The 20,141-nt window shown below is 50.4% G+C and overlaps 2 protein-coding genes across 2 annotated transcripts; one reads left to right on the forward strand and one right to left on the reverse strand.

Annotated features, from left to right (window-relative positions):
* Nucleotides 1-4,306: 4,306 nt before the first annotated feature.
* Nucleotides 4,307-7,619, forward strand: LOC119300771 (2-oxoisovalerate dehydrogenase subunit alpha 2, mitochondrial-like). The gene is made up of 9 exons (XM_037577660.1): nucleotides 4,307-4,826; nucleotides 5,604-5,741; nucleotides 5,821-6,003; nucleotides 6,102-6,259; nucleotides 6,406-6,505; nucleotides 6,577-6,688; nucleotides 6,765-6,904; nucleotides 6,983-7,168; nucleotides 7,270-7,619. Exons 1-9 carry the CDS (start codon nucleotides 4,602-4,604, stop codon nucleotides 7,435-7,437), a joined length of 1,410 nt encoding a protein of 469 aa, XP_037433557.1. The 5' UTR covers nucleotides 4,307-4,601; the 3' UTR covers nucleotides 7,438-7,619.
* Nucleotides 7,620-10,104: 2,485 nt separating this feature from the next.
* Nucleotides 10,105-19,585, reverse strand: LOC119300772 (3'(2'),5'-bisphosphate nucleotidase-like). Its single transcript, XM_037577661.1, has 8 exons — nucleotides 19,274-19,585; nucleotides 13,361-13,436; nucleotides 12,980-13,053; nucleotides 12,694-12,896; nucleotides 11,044-11,254; nucleotides 10,830-10,928; nucleotides 10,601-10,754; nucleotides 10,105-10,488 (listed from the first exon to the last, which is right to left on the reverse strand). Exons 1-8 carry the CDS (start codon nucleotides 19,550-19,552, stop codon nucleotides 10,316-10,318), a joined length of 1,269 nt encoding a protein of 422 aa, XP_037433558.1. The 5' UTR covers nucleotides 19,553-19,585; the 3' UTR covers nucleotides 10,105-10,315.
* Between the last annotated feature and the right edge of the window lie 556 nt (nucleotides 19,586-20,141).

A 20,141-nucleotide genomic window follows, 5' to 3' on the forward strand; every position in this document is an offset into this window, starting at 1 on the left:
CTCCCTCTCGGCCTCTCCCTCTCCACTCGTTCCCCACTCGCCCGTTAGCCTCCGCCGCTCGCCGCCGTCGATCCCGCGCTCTCCGACGACACCGAGCCCCGGCGAGATGTCGCGGAGCTTCGCCGCCCTCCGCTGCGTCGCCTGAGCCGAGCCATTGGAGACGACGGGCTCGGCATCGCGCGGATCGAGCTCGTCTCCGTCTTCGTCGTCGGTGACCACCGCCGTCTCCGTCATCCCCAGCTGCTACTAAACCCACCAAGGGCCAGCGTGTGTGCCGCTCGGTGAGCTCCACCTCCTTCTGCTCCCCGTTCTTGCTCCGTTTTCGTGCCGTAGCTAGTCGCGCGCGACGCTCGCACCACCATTGCCAAGCTACGGCTCCGGCGTCGAGCTCGCTGTCGCGGTCACCGCACGCGCGGCTCGCGTCCGACTGCATAACCGTGCTCCCTACAACGCCGCGACACCGGTGCTCTCTCCAGCGCATCCTCTCGCTGCTCCTAGCTTCGTCCTCGTCGAGCTCCGATTCCGGCTATCGCCTGATCTCGAAGCACCGCTCAACCCCGGCCACCCCCGTGCCTGCGGCCACCACTAGTCAACGCGCGCTGCCGCGAGCGTTCGAACGCACCCGGCCCTGCAACGAATCGTGCCCCGCAGCCCCGCCTTCGGGCTCGCCCGAGCCATGGCATCTGCCCGCTCGTCGCTGGCGACGCTGCTGTCCTCCTCCGGCCGGCGCTTGGCGGCACCCCCGTTGCCGGCTGCGCGTGGCCTCGCCTGCGCTGCTGCTTCGCCTTGCCTCTGCTCACGCCGCGTCACGCCCGACTGCTGCCCACCCGTGCTTGCAGCCGCACCTGCTGCTGCAATTCGTATCTCTGCTGCTGCTGCTACAGTAACTGAATGTTACTGTAGCACTGGCTAGCTTCTGTTATTTCTACTCTATTAGCCCTTTGAATGGCAACAAAATTGTGGTCAAACAAAGTCTAACTTAGCTGAAATTAATTTGTTTAGGTAGTACACTCAACAAGCTACAAGTTACCCCATTGGACCAAATTTAAATAAGGCATGGATTAAATCCTGTGAAAATCACAAAATCCTATGTTCGTATATTTTAACAATTTCTGGAATTAACAACAAGTGGCACTTTTCAAGCAAAATTTTGATTAAGCAAATGAACACTAGCAGTGATGCAATTAATATTGTCTTGTAGATCACAGGGAAATGGTCATTTTTGATATAAGGTACTAATCCATAGGTTGGGCAGAACCGTAGTTATAGCCTTTAGAAATCAGCTAAGTGGACTTTAAAAACTGAACAATTCTCAGACTTAGCCAAATTTCAGGAATTCCAAATAGCTGTTTAAATCTTTGGAAATTCGTAGAAATTCATCCGTAACTCGGATGGAAAAACTTTGTACATGAAAGTTGCTCAAAACGACGAGACGAATCCAGATACGCAACCCGTTCATCCGCCACGCGTCCCTAGCATAGTGAACCTACAACATTTCATCTCGGTTCATCTGACTGAAAACACGAAACACCGGGAATACTTTCCCGGATGTTTCCCCCCTTCGTCGGTATCACCTACTACCGCGATTGGGCACACCTAGCATCGTTACTTGTCATGTCATGCATCGATATGCATTTGTTTGCATTGTATTCATTGTTTCTTCACCCTCTTCTCTCCGGTAGACTACGAGACCGACGCTGTTGCTGCCCAGTTCGACTACGGAGTTGACGACCCCTCTCTCTTGCCAGAGCAACTAGGCAAGCCCCCCCTTTGATCACCAGATATCGCCTACTCTTCTCTATACTGCTTGCATTAGAGTAGTGTAGCATGTTACTGCTTTCCGTTAATCCTATTCTGATGCATAGCCTGTCATTGCTGCTACAGTCATTGATACCTTACCCGCAATCCTAAATGCTTAGTATAGGATGCTAGTGTTCCATCAGTGGCCCTACACTCTTGTCCGTCTGCCATGCTATACTACTGGGCTGTGATCACTTCGGGAGGTGATCACGGGCATATACTATATACTTTACACTGTTACATTGCCTGTGATACTGTTCGGAGTTGGGGGCTGAAAGGACAGGTGGCTCCACCCCGGTAGAGGTGGGCCTGGGTTCCCGACGGCCCCCGACTGTTACTTGTGGCAGAGCGACAGGGCAGGTTGAGACCACCTAGGAGACAGGTGGGCCTGGTCCTGTTCGGCGTTCGCGGATACTTAACACGCTTAACGAGATCTTGGTATTTGATCTGAGTCTGGCTACGAGCCTATACGCACTAACCATCTACGTGGGAGTAGTTATGGGTATCCCGACGTCGTGGTATCAGCCGAAGCACTTCAGACGTCAGCGACGGAGCGGCGCGCGCCGAATTGGACTGGAACGCCACTAGGCTAGGTCTGCTTTCGGCCGCGTACGCAACGTGCAGGTGTGCTATGGGCGATGGGCCCAGACCCCTGTGCGCTTAGGTTTAGACCGGCGTGCTGACCTCTCTGTTGTGCCTAGGTGGGGCTGCGACGTGTTGATCTTCCGAGGCCGGGCATGACCCAGAAAAGTGTGTCCGGCCAAATGGGATCAAGCGTGTTGGGTTATGTGGTGCACCCCTGCAGGGAAGTTAATCTATTCGAATAGCCGTGATCTTCGGTAACAGGACGACTTGGAGTTGTACCTTGACCTTATGACAACTAGAACCGGATACTTAATAAAACACACCCTTCCAAGTGCCAGATACAACCGGTGGTCGCTCTCTCTCAGGGATACGAGGAGAGGATCGCCGGGTAGGATTATGCTATGAGATGCTATTTGGAGATGCTACTTGGGGATGCTACTTGGAGGACTTCAATCTACTCTCTTCTACATGCTGCAAGACGGAGGCTGCCAGAAGCGTAGTCTTCGACAGGATTAGCTATCCCCCTTTTATTCTGGCATTCTGCAGTTCAGTCCACCGATATGGCCCTTTACACATATCCCCATGCATATGTAGTGTAGCTCCTTGCTTGCGAGTACTTTGGATGAGTACTCACGGTTGCTTTTCTCCCACTTTTCCCCCTTTCCCTTCTACCTGGTTGTCGCAACCAGATGCTGGAGCCCTGGAGCCAGACGCCACCGTCGACGACGACTACTACCCGGAGGTGCCTACTACTACGTGCAGCCCGCTGACGACGACCAGGAGTAGTTTAGGAGGATCCCAGGCAGGAGGCCTGCGCCTCTTTCGATCTGTATCCCAGTTTGTGCTAGCCTTCTTAAGGCAAACTTGTTTAACTTATGTCTGTACTCAGATATTGTTGCTTCCGCTGACTCGTCTATGATCGAGCACTTGTATTCGAGCCCTCGAGGCCCCTGGCTTGTATTATGATGCTTGTATGACTTATTTATGTTTTAGAGTTGTGTTGTGATATCTTCCCGTGAGTCCCTGATCTTGATCGTACACATTTGCGTGCATGATTAGTGTACGATTAAATCGGGGGCGTCACAGCGTGGCAGGACTAGATTGGGTTGGTTACTTGGTTTGGGTGCGTGCGCGGCGCACGGGACGGGAGGAGTGATGAGACGGGGCTGTTTGGTTAACTTTGCCAAAGATTGCCACATCTAAGGTTAGGCAAGTTTAATCAATTTAGATGAGTGTTTGGTTCAAGCCACACTTTAGGTAAGCCATATTTGGGCCCCACATGGTATACATTTAAAACGTGTGGCAAGATTTCCTTAGGCTTGCCAACTTATAGCTCTCATTTTGATGAACTAACCTTAAGCAAGCTTGGCAAAAATGTGTGGCAAAGTATGGCAATGCTAGTCCTAGAACTAAACAGTCTCAAATTCTCTCTCACCTGGACGTCACCCACCCAACCAATATGCGCGTGAGACGAGCCCACCGGTCATTGGGCAGAAAAATGAATCCCGGGGTGAAAAACAATTAACCGCAAGCGAAAATCCAACGGCTCAGATGTGCCAGAAGGCAGATCAGACGGTCACAGACGGCTCAATCGAGGGAGCATCTGGAGGTAAGTTGGCTAGAGTCCTTATATGTTGCTCCCTCCGTTCCGAATTACTTGTCCTAGATATGGATATATTTAGATGTATTTTAGTTTTAAATACATCCAATCCTGCTACAAGTAATTTGATAGAATTATCGATGCATGCAATCCTCCTGGTACTACCGTCCATGGAGCACAATGGGCTGAGCATGCCCTGTCACCGGCCTCAGCTCCCATCCTTCATCACCCACCCACCCACCCCGGCACCGGGCCACAGCTTCCACGTGCAACCTCCTGCCCCACGCGCCATCCTTCAACCCCTGCAGCTGCAATCAATCAGTCGTCACTCTCCGGACACCAGTGAGCCGTGCCCGTCTTCTCCTACCTCCAAACTCCTCGCGCTCCTCGCTGCACACACACTTATCTTTCCAACTCACACTTTCTCCCTCTTTGCTTCGCTCGCTGCTTCTTCTCTTGTTTCCTTTTCTCGTCTCTATCCAACTCCCACTCTGCCACCTATAAATTCCAACCACCATTGAATTGAGTCGATTGCGCAGAATTCTTGCAGCTGATCGCGCCGGAAGCTCGCATCGTACGAGATAGTGCGTGTACCTAGATAGTCACGTACATACACATGGCCGCGTGGCTGGCGCGCCGGGCCGCCAGGAGGCTCGCTGGCGAGCTGCGCAGCCGTGGACCAGGGCCGTGGCCCTTGAGCTGGTCGACGGTGCCGGTTCTCGGGGTGCCATCAGGGGACCAAAGCAGGGGGTTCTGCTCCGTCCGGCGCTTCGCAGGAGATAGCGCCGCCGCCGCTGCCATCGAGGAGCCGGAGAATGGACTTGCCGCAGGCGATCTGCAGGTATCTGTGCACTCGTATGTTGTGGTACATACAGTAGGACGGCCGCTTCTAGACATGTGTGTAGAATTGTCAGGATAAACTAGTAGTGATACGTAGTACCACGAATATTTAGGACGCTCTGGTTTTGAAAATTACATTATATTTCCCGCAAAAAAATACATTATATATATGCAACAGGGAAGGTAAACCCCTTCCTCAGAAAACAAACATTCAGGATGCTGCGCCTAGGATCATGTGATCTTTCTCCTTGATTAAAGAAAATTTAGTGTGGATATCATCGTGATTCTCACTTGGAAAGAGCATCCTGTATACACGTGATTACTATATATGCTTCTAATATTCCTAAGAAACGAGACAACTTTAACACATGACAATTGTGGATAGAATTGACAACAAGTAGTAAAGTAAGCAGATAAGGAAGGACGTGTCATTGAGTCAATAGGCTGGTGGGACTTCACTTCAGGTTTAGTAAGCTCACACGGCTTCTTTTCTCTTGCGTGTTTTATTTATTTATAATTCCTGTGATGTCACTCCGTGTCAACTGATGAGACAAATTATTACGAGTCCCTGCTGGTAAAGTAAAACAATGTTGATATTGCCATGGTCAATCGTTGTCAACGAATAAAATAGTCCATTGCCTTGCCTCCAAGGTCAGTTAGACTAACCCGGTTGTGCTTCCAAATTTATTTCGAGGAGATTTTATACATTCATTCTTCTGGGGCCACCAATGGTTTTCCCCATGCACAACTAACTTAATTTTGATTGTTACCAACGCAGTTTGTAGATTTCCCTGGAGGAAAGCTTTCCTTTGTTGGTGAAATGAATTTCCTGCCAGAGTCGCAAATGGAAAGGATTAATTGTTACCGTGTTCTTGACGATGATGGTGGGACTATATACAGCAGTAGATTCCAAGAGGTGTAGTACCGCCATTGCCATTGCCATTGCTCCACGACTGAATAATTTTGTTCTGAAGCATGTCTCTCATTCTTGTCAGGTCAGTAAGGAGTTGGCTCTGAAAATGTACAGTAACATGGTCACCCTCCAGATTATGGACACAATCTTCTACGAAGCTCAGAGGCAGGGAAGAATTTCCTTCTATCTAACTTCCAATGGTGAAGAAGCAATCAACATAGCCTCTGCTGCTGCGCTTAGTGCTCAAGACATTGTACTACCTCAGGTGCATATCATCTGCTCCAAAAAAGAATGTTAGTGCTGAATAGTATTGATTTTACTTACTTTTCTTTTCTTGGCCGGAAATTTTGGAGCCAAATGAAGTACAGGGAGCCCGGTGTTCTTCTATGGCGTGGCTTCACACTGCAAGAATTTGCAAACCAGTTGTTTGGGAACAAGCTGGATTACGGTAAAGGCAGGCAGATGCCAATACATTACGGATCAAACCGTCTGAATTATTTCACAGTCTCATCGCCTATCGCGTAAGTATGAAATACTTCCTTCTCCTTCCTTTTCGGAAAAGAAAAAAAAATGAAATACTTCCTCCTTCCTTTCTGAAAAAAGAAAAGAAAAAAGAAAAATGTTGTGCAAGTGAAGCTGAGATTTATCCTTGTTGGCAATTGATCAGCACTCAGCTCCCTCAAGCTGTTGGCGCTGCCTATTCTCTCAAGATGGACAAGAAGAAGGCATGTGCCATCACGTATTTTGGCGATGGTGGCACGAGCGAGGTAGATGAACAATCATTGGTTGCTTACTTACAACTTGTAACCAGATCTCTCTAAGAGCTGAAAAACGTCAGGGAGACTTCCATGCCGCGCTCAACTTCGCTGCTGTCACGGAAGCGCCAGTGATCTTCTTCTGCCGCAACAATGGCTGGGCAATCAGCACCCCAACCGCCGAACAGTTCAGAAGTATGAATTGTGCCTCTGCTCAATCATACAAGGGAATATTGGCACGGCACTGTATAAAACCCAACTACTCTTGCAGGTGATGGAGTTGTTACCCGCGGTCAGGCCTACGGAATACGTAGTATCAGGGTAGACGGCAACGATACTCTTGCTGTGTACAGTACAGTCCACACCGCCCGGGAAATGGCTATAACTGAAGGAAGGCCTATTTTAATCGAGGTGCACAATAGTATAGTTTAACAAAATTTCAGAATATACCATTTGCTGAGAGTACTTTACTGAGTAGAAAGCTTTCAGGCTATGACCTATCGAGTCGGCCATCACTCGACATCCGACGATTCAACCAAGTACAGGCCGGCTGATGAGATGGAGCATTGGCGAACAGCGAGGGATCCCGTCTCCAGGTACAGAAAATGGGTTCAGGGGAATGGATGGTGGTGCGACACTCAAGAGTCTGAACTCAGGAACAATGTGCGGCAAGAGGTAATGTAATATTGGTGTTGCAGAAAGGTGGATCTGGATCTCTGTAATGCATTTAGTTTTCATACATGACCAACTGAAACTGTTAGCTCATTTCTGTGTAGCTCCTGCAAGCCATTCAGGTGGCCGAGAGGATGCCAAAACACGGGCTTGCGGAGCTCTTCACTGATGTTTATGATCAAATGCCTTCCAACCTTCGTGAGCAAGAGCGGTCGCTGCTGGATACCATCAAAAAGCATTCTGCAGAGTATCCAGCTGATGTGCCTGTTTAGTCCTATTAGCCGTAGCTCTGCAATGTTGAGTCTGCAAGTACCCATAAATGATGATTTAGTTGGTACCATAAGAGTTAATAGTGATTATAGCTTGAATTGTATGTAATTTATCAAGGGGGAATAAAGTGCCCATCAAAAATCTCCGAAAGAATAATACAGGAGATTGGCTGTTTTTTTTTCAAGGATACGTCAAAGCTGACGTAACGAGATCATAGATAGAAGATGCCTAGAAAGGCAGACAGTTTTACAACTTAGCCACGGCTATGAAAGCCAATTTTTGACATGCCGATTACTCACTACTAACCCACTCATCTACTCTAATCGGGAGCGATCCCGCCTCTCGCAGTAGCCCTGCTGCCCTCCAGTCTTGCCCTTGTAGATCAATCTTCCTGAGGAGCTCACTTGTGGAGGTTGTCGCTCCATTGAACACTACATCATTCCTATGTTTCCACAACATCCAAGCCACCAACGCAATGACGGTCCATGTCTCCTTCCTAAGCTTTGGCTGCGGGTTAATGGAGGTCCACCATTCCACCAGATTGTCATCCTCAGTTGGCAACCAAGTTAGTTTGTCCCAGTGGTCGAGAATGGAGAGCCACACTTCTCTAGCAAAGACGCAGCCGAGAAGGATGTGGTTGATTGTCTCTGGCTCCTGATCACAAAAGGGGCAAGCCGGAGGATGCGGTAGGTGCCGACACGCAAGCCTGTCAGCCGTCCAACACTTCTCCCGAGCCGCCAGCCACGCGAAGAATTTGCAGGTCATCGGCGCTCTTGACCTCCAGATTTGCACGGCCCCAACGGCCTCCACTCTCCCAGCAAAGAACGCCTGGTAGGCCGATCTCGCCGAGAAGCACCCATTTGGTTCCCAAGCCTAGACCAATCTATCTTCCATGCCATCCACGAGCTGAATATGTTGGGTTCTGTCCACAGGCTATAGGAACTCGGTGAGAGCTTGGGGGCTCATGTTAGGCGACACATCTAGCCACTAACCTTCGGTTATGGCTTGTCTCACTGTTCTCTTCCGCGCTCTCCTTTTGACTGCAGCGAATAGGTTTGGCATGAGGTCTTGGATTCTTCCATCCCATAGCCATCAATCTGTCCAGAACAAAGGCACCTCTCCATTTCCTATCATGCACTTCATCGCCGCCTTGTATATGCTCAAGGAGTCCGGTGACACTTGAATGTTGAACTCATTCCATGGCCGGTCGTGCTCCGTTCGCATTAACCAAGGCCATCTTGCTCGGAGTGCAGCGTTGAGAATGCGCAAATTCGGAATGCCGAGGCCGCCATACTCCTTTGGCGTGCACACCTGATCCCATGTCACTAGACAATGACCGGCATGCACGTCTCGGCGTCCCTTCCACAGAAAACTGCGACATATCTTATTTGCAGCTTCGATGGTTTTCACTGGCAGGTCCAGCGCCACCATCGCATGTATGGGCATGGACGCTAGCGTGGTCTTTACTAGCTCCAGACGCGCAGCCCGGAAGAGCAGTCTCGCTTGCCATGCGGGAAGGCGATCGGCCATTCTATCCACCACATACTGTAACTGCGATGCCGATACCTTGCGCAAGCCCAAAGGCAACCCGAGGTACCGGCAAGGCCATCCGATCGCCTGGCAACCTAGCTCCTCAGCTATCCACTGCACTTGCTCCTCCGAACAACGAATCGGGTGCGCAGAACACTTGACCATGTTCGTCCGTAGGCCCGAAGCCATACCAAAATCTGTGAGCAGTGCGGCGCATGCCCTGAGGCTCCCACGGTCAGGCCTTAGAAAGGTGACCACATCATCCGCATATATCGATGTCCTGAGCTGTAGCCCGTTTAGTGCAAGGGGAGTCAACAACCCCTCTGAGGCCGCGCGTTGAAGCAGGTGGTGAAGGGCCTCCATGACCATGACAAAAGGCAGGGGGACATAGGGTCTCCTTGCCGTAGACCTTGCCGGCTATATATGACTTCGCCTGGTATTCCATTCAGCATGATCCTTGTTGAGGAGGATGCAAGGAGGCCGGTAACCCAAGCGATGCATTTTGGGCCGAACCCAAGTTGCTTCAGAACCTCCATCAAGAACGCCCAGTCCACAGTGTCAAATGCTTTCGTAATGTCTAGCTTAAGCATAACCGAAGGCGTCAAGGAAGTGTGAAGTTTCTTTGCCATGCCTTGTACCATCATGTAGTTATCATGCAAGCATCTCCCTCTTATGAAAGGCATTCTAGTGTGCACCGACCAAGCGTGGCATATCTCCGGTGACCCTTAGCAGCCAGCTTGGGAAAGCTATGAATTAGGCTGATCGGTCTGTAATCTCAGACCTCAATCGCAGTAGCAGATTTTGGCAGAAGAGTGATGAATGCCTGATTGATGGAAGTCATTCCACGGAAGTCCATGTCCCCAAATGCCTGGAAAGCTGCCAACACATCGCCCTTAATGATCGGCCAGCATGCAACATAGAACCGGGCCGAGAATCCGGACCCGGCGCTTTGTTGAGGTCTTGCGCACGGACCGCCTCCCAGATCTCCTCCTCTGTGAACTCTTCCTCAAGATGTGTCATGTCAAAAGTTGGCATTCCCAGCTCGCCTAGGTCCAATGTGTATGCCCGGTCCGGCGCCACTCCAAGCTGCTCACACAAAGAATAGTTGTTGCTGACATTTATGTTGAACAAAGCTATGCTAAGATATTTATAACTGCAGGCAAATGCCTATTTTATTTAAGACATGGCTGTCACCACTCCTTAGATGTACAAATGTGATACAACAAGGATTGCATTTGTCCCAACAAAAAGGTCATTTACACATAAAACAGTGTGAATAAGGTGTGGCATTGCGATCATTGTTTTGGATCAATCCAACTACAACAGGGAAGGTTCAAACCAAAGAAGCTTCTACAATGGGGAAGGGGCCTGGCTTTTCTCCTTGATGGCCTCCTGGACAGACTTCAGCAGTGATGGCATCAACTGCTTATTTGTGGCAATGATGCCTGTGTCAACATCAAGAAATCTCCCTTTCGAGAAATCGAGATCGTTTCCTGAGGCATCTGTTACTACACCTCCAGCTTCTGGGGAACACACGAAAAGGGAAAATAAGGAAATATGTATCCTTCAGCCGAGTTCCTTGTTTAAAAATAAATAAAGAGAAATGTATTACAAAAATAAAGAGAAATGTATTACCTGTGACGACAATTGCGCCAGCTGCATGATCCCATATCTTTTCCTTATAACCCTTGTGTGGAAAACGCAAGTAAATGGCACCAACGCCACAGGCCAGAGCACCATATTTTGCTTGGCTATCTATTCTGACTGGAGGAGCTTGGACACCAAGTTTCTGGTAGCACTCAAACACGGAATTAGTTTCTACTAAAACGGATATAGCCTAAGCAAAGACTAGTCAAGATCAAACCTCCGCTATAGAGCCAGTTAAATCATGCATTGTGTGTGCTCCTTCATAGGATTCAAAAAACGAGGCATTCACTGGATTGTCGATGGTACAAACACTAATCTATAATGAAAGTTAACCAGAAGCGAGTCAATAATAAAAACAAAATATCTCACATAGGTAGAAATAGGCTTAACTATTTCAAATCAAAATAAAAGAGCTAGAAAATGGTAATAACCTTTTGTGGTGGAGAGCCCTCTAATGACTCTACTTCAGCACCACAACCAATTGTAGCTGAAAAGAGGGCCCCCGTTTGATCTCCTGATGAGCTACCATTGAGGTTGCTTATTGATGTCAAAGGAAGATTTGGACATCCCAACACGCCCAAAACAACTTTGCCCTCATCAAGCAGTGCCAGTGCGATTGCATATTGGCCTCCTCTCAAGAAACTGAATCAAGTTATTAAAACAACACAAAAATGGTCAAAATGTATTATAGACAAAGATAGTAACAAGAGGTGCTGCATTGCATATCATTGTTTTTCAGCAGGAAAAATCCATCATCAAATGGCCAGAATGTCTTTCTTTTCAAACAATGGTAAGTACTGTCCACGATTGATCAGGTTAGAATGTTTTAGCTAAAATATGGGACATGAAAGAAAGGGCATTCAATCTAGCCAGTTAGCTGATCAGTTTTTAGCACTTCACGAGCTATCTCAGAAAAGGGAACAGAATACAGTTTACTAAGAACTGGTTCACAAAATTTTTGAAGTAATATTGGCACTTCTACTGCTTGTCATTGTGTAAGATGATCATTCCATCTCATTGCGTCAGATGGTAATGTCATTTCTACCAAATTGTTTGTGCCATGGAAGATCAAGGGCAACCCTTCAATTGTAGAGTCAAATTATCAATTTGTTGTACATGAAGGGTGTGTGCTTGATTTTAGGTTTACCCACTTCTGCAGCTTAAATTTTCAAAAACAAATCATAGATGTGCATCATGTCATAATATGAGGACCTACAAAAACATGGAACATTATTAAAAAGCATACCCTGCGCAAAAAGAAAAAGAAAGAAACTTATTTTTTGAATAGTATAATTGCAACACTTTTCTTTCTTGACTTTTTATCATATATTTGCATGAATTTTCGCAGGTGAATTTTTTTTTACAAGATGCACATCCATGATTAATTTGAAAAATTTCTCAAAATGCACAAGTACCTAAACCCTAACCTCAAGAATCCACCCTTGAATCTACATTTAGTTTTCCCTTTGCTGTAATATTGCTTGCATGAGTTTAACTTCATGAAATTCTTCTGCTTTATGTGTAACGCCTATCATGCTTATGGTTTCTTAATTGAAAAGACAATGTAATAGATAAAACACTACCTTATTGACCTTTTCTATTTAATATAGGAAGGGCAAAATGTACATCAACGTAATATCAGCATAAATGCCAAGAGAGAATTGATATTTTGCTTAACATATCCATACAGTAGCATGCTTCACTAAACCAGTTATACAAAAATGGCACATCATCGCATGTTTGTCCATGCCATATGAGATGCACCAATATACTTGAGCGAGGCATAAATCAGATCTAAGAAACACTGATAAATTATTAAATAAGATAATTGGTAAAATAATTCATTCTGTGTGAAGAACTTAAGAACCATAGGTCAGGAACTCAAGTCATTTGAAAGAAGGCAGTGGTGCCTGCTACCTTGAATAACTAATGATTAGGAACACGGACAGCAAATCAGCAACACTGGTTTTGGTGAGCAAGAACGCACTTGTAATAACTAGTAGAGTATATGGTGGGGAAAAAAATGCATTTCTCGCATTAGCAGATTGTGACACCTGCAGGTTGCAGTTACCATAGCTCACCCTTTAGTCCCATCAATTGGATCCAGAACCCAATGTCGGCCAGATGGACCTCCTTCAGACTTCCCAGTATCAATTGCAGAGAGGATACCTTCCTTAGATAAAGTAATGTTGTATGAACCATTCTCAGCGAGAGTTTCATTTACAAGATCAGTAATATGTTCCAGAATTTCTTCAGCGTTATCCTTTCTCAAGTCTTCTGAGTCCTATGTACATACAACCACTTAACCGTAAAATACTTATGTACTATTAAACACAGAATAATTCAATAGCAACACAAGTGAATTACCTCTTCGGCCACCATAGAAAATGAACCAGAAGTTACTTCCATATTTAACGCAAGACTTACCAATACTTGAGATCCTACATGTACGAAAAGAAAATTAACAAGTGAGGAAGTTGAGAGGAAGAACAAGTTTCATGTATTAGTCTTAACCGATTGACGAGCATACAATTCTGAATGGTCTTTAAGAAATCTTATCATCTCGGTGTAAGAAACCTTATCATTAAGAAATCTTAACATCTCCATATAAGTTAAAGCAAGAAATAATAGAGGACTCCTGGAGTAACTTGAATTATGGTTAAGTACGGGCACTAATTAACTAATTATTAAGCATTAAGCAGCAAACACAAGCACTTAGAGGTAAAGAGTTACAAAGTGGGCATGTACCATAGTCAGCTACTGTCACAGGACTTTTATCCGCCTTGGACTGAATATCTGATTGCAGAATTTCCTGCTGTACAGTCTGAAGAAGGAAGACATGGAGCAAAAGCAATAAATTCCAGCTGCAGGAATGCATCAAGAATCTGAAGAGCGAAGCAAGCAATGCAATCAACAAACTCAAAGATCTCTAGCTCCAGATAGTAAGGAAAGGTGATTATCATAATTAAGACTACCTACGCTAACAGGCTTCGAATATACAGTAGAAGATTTTTACGAGTACTATACTGTAAGAGATGATGTACCCTCACAGAGATTACACTGCTCGTATTGTAAGAGTTGATATACGATATCGTCTTGAAAGTGTAATTCGCGATGCAAAGAAATGGAATAAAATGGTCGCTCGTTGTCACTACAGTTGTGCACGGCACCACCGAGTGACCGCCAGTTGGCATAGCCAAGTGTAGCGTGTGTGCGTGAGCCAGCTGTAGGCGCGTGTGTGACCAAGGGCCAGGTCGATGGGTACTTAACCCACGTCGGGTGATGTATTGAACAGGCTGTTGTTTAGTAAACTAAATTCCCTCACCTCACTTTCTCTCTCGCTCACCCCCTTCCTCACGCCATCCTCGTCCCCCTTTCCCCTTTCTGCCTACTCTGGACGCCCCTTGATCCAGATCGAGGTGTGACATTTGGTCATCAGAGCCACCGAATCCTGCCGCAAAAAATTTCTCCGCTGCCCCACGAATCCTCTTGGCCTTGATCTGTAACATCCACCGTCGCGGGTGCGATCTGCTCCGGCTTCGCCCAAAATCCCCGGCGGGGTTGGATCGGCTCGGAAAGGAGCAACGGCGCCGTCCAAACCTTCGGTTCAGACGCGGCAGCTGCTGTCCACCATGGACGACAACACCAGCACGTTCAAGGCCCTCATGGAGACAGTCCTCGCCCGCCTCGACGAGCAGAAGATCGACAACGACAAGCGACTCGAAGTGCAGGCCGCCTTCAACGCGCAGATTTCGCAAGATCTGCTGGCGCTGTCTAAACAGGTGGATCTCACCCAAGCCGACGTTGACGAGACGCGCAAGGCGCTCGAGAGGTCGCCGTCACCGCGCGGATCGGGATCGGCCACCGTCCTCAACCCGTCACCACCTCCACCCCCGCCGCCTCCTCTTCGTCCTCCACCGGCGCACCAACAACAACAGGGACCGCCGTCGTCTCCCCGCCTCGCAGATCAGCGTCCGCCTCTGCTCCAAGTTCTGCTCCAGCAGCAGAACGAACCGCACCACCACCAACACCACGACAACTACATCAAGCCACCCAAGCACGAGTTCCCGCGTTTCGATGGCACTGCCCCGTACCTCTGGTTAGATCGCTGCCGCACCTACTTCGACCTCTACCGCGTGCCGGCGTCCAGCTGGGTGACCATGGCGACGTTGTACATCGAGGGCCAGGCCGCTCACTGGCTGCAAGCATTTTGTCAAACACATGATGGCCTGGGATGGGAGGCGTTCTGCGCAGCAATAATCGAGGAGTTCAGCGCCAACGAGTTCGAGCTGGAGATGCACAAGCTTCTTCAACTCCGACAGAGCGGCACCGTCAGCGAGTACCGCCAGGTGTTCGACAGCCACATGTACCATTTACTGGCGCTCAATCCCTCGCTCTCCGCCAAGTTCTTCATCACGCAGTTCCCGTTGGGACTCAAGGATGAACTGCGCGCGGCCGTGCGTCTTCAAGCCCCCACAAGCATCACGCGCGCGTCAATCCTCACGCGCATCCAGGAGGAGTTGAACGCGCCACGCGCGCGGCCACGACCACAACCGCAAGGCCGCCCTCCTCCAGCGCGCCCGGGCGCCGCGCCACGACAACAGCCCGACGACTACGAGCGCGAGTGCCAACTCAAGGAATTTCGCCGCGCCAATGGGCTCTGCTTCAAGTGCGGCGATCGGTACAGCCGGGAGCACCGCTGCAATCCGCAGGCCCAGCTACTCACAATTCAAGTCGGCGCGTACGGGGAAGTGCTCACCGACGACGCCGTGCACGCGCTTGACTTACTCAACGCCCCAGACCCGGCAATTCCTCCACCGGAGTGCTGCACCATCTCCGCGCACGCACTGGACGGCTCCGAGGCGCCAAGTACCATCCGCCTCCGAGCACTTGTGGACAACCAGGTCATGTTGTTGCTGTTGGACTCCGGAAGCACCCACAACTTCATCAACAAATCCTTCATGGAACGCGTCGGCGCTACCACGCAGGAGATCGCAACGCTGGACATGCAGGTGGCAAACGGCGATTGCCTCACCTGTTCGTGGCAAGTTCCAGAGCTGAAGTGGTGGATGCAAGGGCACACGTTCTCCACGCCCATGTACAAGCTCGACACCGGCGCGTACGACGGCATCCTCGGCATGGACTGGCTCGCCAAGCACAGCCCGATGACGTGCCACTGGCAGGACCAGTGCATCTCCTTTGTCCATGACGGCGAGAGGGTCACGTTGCAAGGTGTTTGACCCAAGTCCACAACTACTCTCACCGCCATCCAACCGGCTGAATTGTGCAAGCTCATCGCCGGCAACGACATTTGGGCGATGACCATGGTGGAGATGCAGCCACCACCGCCTCGTTCGCGCAAGCCGTCCCTGACACCAATCAACGATCTCTTGGACGAGTTTGCCGATGTCTTCGCCACGCCTACGGGCCTACCCCCTCATAGGCAGTACGATCACGCGGTCACCTGGGAGGAAGGAGCTCAACCCACCAACACCAGGCCGTATCGTTACTCGCCACTGCAGAAGGACGAAATCGAGCGGCAAGTGAAAGAGATGCTCGACGTCGGGGTGATCACCCACTCCGTCAGCCCGTACGCTGCACCCGTGCTGCTAGTGAAGAAGAAGGACGGGACGTGGCACTTCTGCGTGGATTACAGACGTCTCAACAACGTCACTGTGAAGAACAAATTTCCTTTGCCGATCATGGACGAACTACTTGATGAACTGGCCGGCGCGGCATTCTTCTCCAAGCTTGACTTGCGCGTAGGCTATCATCAGATTCGCATGCGCGAGGAGGACGAACACAAGACTGCATTCAAAACCCACCATGGCCACTTCCAGTTCCGCGTCATGTCGTTCGGCCTGACGAATGCCCCTGCAACCTTCCAGTGCTTGATGAATGCATCGTCGCCAAGTATACACGTAAGTTTGTCATCATCTTCATTGACGACATTCTTGTTTTCAGTGAGACATGGAAGAGCAGCTGGAGCACCTTCACCTCGTCCTGAGCTTGCTCCGCGAGCACCAGCTCTACGCCAAGATGTCGAAGTGTTCATTTGCGCAAGACCACATTGACTATCTCGGCCATGTCAAGGCGTCTCAACAGACTCCGAGAAGACCGGCGCCATGGCACAGTGGCCTACTCCGACCAACGCCACTGAGCTTCGCGCGTCCCTTGGGCTCACCGGCTACTACCGCAAGTTCGTGCCGCACTACGGGATCATCGCCAAGCCACTCGCGCAGCAGCTCACCAAGAAAGGCTTCAAGTGGCCCGAGTCCGCGCAACGCGCGTTCGGCACGCTCAAGGCGGCGATGGTGACCACGCCGGTGCTCGCCCTCCCCGACTTCGACAAGCCCTTCTCAATTGAGACGGACGCGTGCAACACGGGCATTGGTGTGGTGCTGGTGCAAGACGGCCACCCCATTGCCTACTACAGCAAGGCGCTGGGAGTGAAGAACCAGAAGCTTTCAACTTATGAGGAAGGAATTTCTGGCGGTAATGATGGCCGTGGACAAGTGGCGCTCTTATCTGCAACGCGGGCCGTTCACCATCGTCACCGACCACAAAAGCTTGTGCACGCTGGGCGATCAGCAGCTGGTGACCGACGTCCAGTGCCGCGCGATGTCGAAACTCGTCGGCCTGCAGTTCAAGTTTCAGTACAAGCGCGGCATCGACAACGGCGCAGCCGACGCGCTCTCCCGCGTGGGCAGCCACTTCAGCGCCAACGCGTTGTCGCTGTGTCAGCCCGCGTGGATCCAGGAGGTGGCTAATTCCTACGCCACCGATCCGGACGCGCAGGAGCGACTACAACAACTCGCGTTGCACAGCCCGGATGACAAGGAGTATGAGTTGTACCGCAGGCTCATCCGTCGCCAGGGCCGGCTGTGGATTGGCGCCAACATAGCTCTGCGCACCAAGTTAATCAGTGCAATGCATGACAGTGCCGTGGGCGACCACTCCGGCGCCGCGGCCACCTACCACCGCATCAAGAAAGCATACGAGTGGAGGGGGTATGAAACAGGATGTCAACGACTTCGTGCGGCAATGCCAAGTCTGCCGGCAAGCCAAGCATGAATTGTGCAAGCCAGCGGGCAAATTGGCACCACTGCCAATCCCAACAGCACCTTGGCAAGTTGTTGAAGGATTACCCAAGTCAGAGGGGTATGATGCAATCATGGTGGTGGTCGACCGCTTCACAAAATTTGCCCACTTCGTGCCCCTGCGGCACCCGTTCACGGCGACACAGCTGGCGCGCGTGTTCTGGGACAACGTCGTCAAGCTCCACAGCATCCCAGCATCTATTGTCAGCGACCGCGACAAGGTCTTCACAAGCGCGCTCTGGCGCGAGCTGCTGGCCAGCGCGGGCACCAAGCTCCTCTACTCCACCGCCTACCACCCCCAGACAAATGGACAAAGTGAACGCGTCAACCAGTGCATGGAAATGTACTTGCGTTGCGCTGTTCACGACACCCCCCGGCAATGGCGACGATGGCTTCCCTCTGCTGAATTCTGGTACAATTCCTCATTTCACTCCTCACTGGGCTGCTCTCCCTTCAAGGCGTTGTATGGGGTAGAAGCCAACGAGGGGAGCATGGCCACCTGGCCGGCATCCCAACCAACCTTGCCGGACGGCAAGCAGTGGGATTGGTCGCTGCATCAAGAGAACTTGCACGCTCACCTGACACGGGCGCAGAGCAAGCACAAGAAGTTTGCTGACAGGAACCGGACCGAGCAGGTGTTTCAAGTCGGGGATCAAGTTCTTCTGAAGCTTCAGCCATATGTGCAAAAATCGGTAGCAAGTTGTCCCTGTCCGAAGCTGGCATTCAAGTTCTTTGGCCCTTTCTCCGTCATCGCCAACATCGGACCCTCGGCGTACAAGTTGGATCTTCCTGCTGACAGCAAAATCCACCCAGTGTTTCACGCCTCGCAGTTGAAACCTTTCACACCCAACTACAGCCCAGTGTTTTCTGAACTACCTGTCATTACCGATCTGTCGACTGAAGAAACACTGCCAGTGGAAATCTTGGACAGAAGGATGATGAAGAAGGGCAATGCACCGGTGATTCAGCTTCAAGTGGCTTGGGACACGGTTCCCCCGTCTACTACCTGGGAGGACTACGACGTACTTCGCCGGCGCTATCCTCAAGCAACTATTTGGGAGAACGAAGCCATGAAGGAGGGGGTTCATTCTCAAGGAGGGGAGAATGTCACTACGGTTGTGCACGGCACCACCGAGTGACCGCCAGTTGACATAGCCAAGTGTAGCGTGTGTGCGTGAGCCAGCTGTAGGCGCGCGTGTGACCAAGGGCCAGGTCGATGGGTACTTAACCCACGTCGGGTGATGTATTGAACAGGCTGTTGTTTAGTGAACTAAATTCCCTCACCTCACTTTCTCTCTCGCTCACCCCCCTTCCTCACGCCATCCTCGTCCCCCTTTCCCCTTTCCCCTTTCTGCCTACTCTGGACGCCCCTCGATCCAGATCGGGGTGTGACACTCGTGCATGCTACCCATGAATCAGCAACGCTCCCCACCCCTCTTTCGTCGCAAGGGCTGAGCAGCCGGCGGCAGTAGCGCGTAGCGGCAACACGGTTTCCGCCGAGCGGCGCCCCCCACGGACCTCAACACAGCAAGGAGCGGATGTGAGATACGAAAAGGGGCACCTGGCATAGGCGGGCGGCAAGGGCGACGGCCTTCTTGGCGGCTGCAAGCTCGGCGGCGTACGGGGGGCTACCGGCGGACCCTGACATGGCGCGGGCGGCAAAGAGGGGTGGCGCTTGGCGGGGCCACCAGAGGGAGGAGCGCAGCGGCGCGGAGGAGGCGAATCGGCGGTAGGTGGGGCGGCCAAGGTGGTGGGAAGGCAGGGGATAAGGGAGGCGAGCACGAGGTGGGTTTCGGGCGAGGGAGGAGGGAGCGAGGAGGAGGCCCACGCGCGAAGCCATGCGCTGTGTCCGTGTGTGAGCGAAGAGGTCGAGATGCCGAAATCGTTTTATCTTAAATCGAACCGTTTTCACCATTAAATTTCTCGTGTCGAGATTTTCAAAACTAGATCTCATGTTGATAGATTTTGACAAACTATTTTTCACGAAAAAACCAGACGAAAAAAAAACAGACGAATAAGCCGAACCGGGAGCACGGTTTTTTCCCTTTCCGAAAGAGGCACGTCCGTGCCTCTCGTGAAAACAAAACCGTAACTCTCGTGGAAGGAAAAAAACAGAAAACACGTTTTTTTTCGTTTCCGAGAGGCACGACCGTGACTCTCGCGAAGGCACACCGTGCCTCTCGCGAAAGCAAAACCGTGACTCTCGTGAAAGAAAAAAAACAGAAAACGTGTATTTTTTCCCTTTCCTAGAGGCACAGCCATGACTCTCGTGAAAGTACAACCGTGTCTCTCGCGGAAGCAAAATCGTGACTCTCACGAAAGAAAAAAAAACAGAAAACGCGTTTTGTTTTCCCTTTTCTAGAGACACGGCCGTGATTTTCGCGAAACCACAACCGTGCCTCTCGCGAAAGCAAAACCGTGACTCTCAC

The sequence above is a fragment of the Triticum dicoccoides genome, chromosome 5A (assembly GCF_002162155.2).
Source record: "Triticum dicoccoides isolate Atlit2015 ecotype Zavitan chromosome 5A, WEW_v2.0, whole genome shotgun sequence".
In the NCBI taxonomy this organism is placed as follows: Eukaryota; Viridiplantae; Streptophyta; class Magnoliopsida; order Poales; family Poaceae; genus Triticum; species Triticum dicoccoides.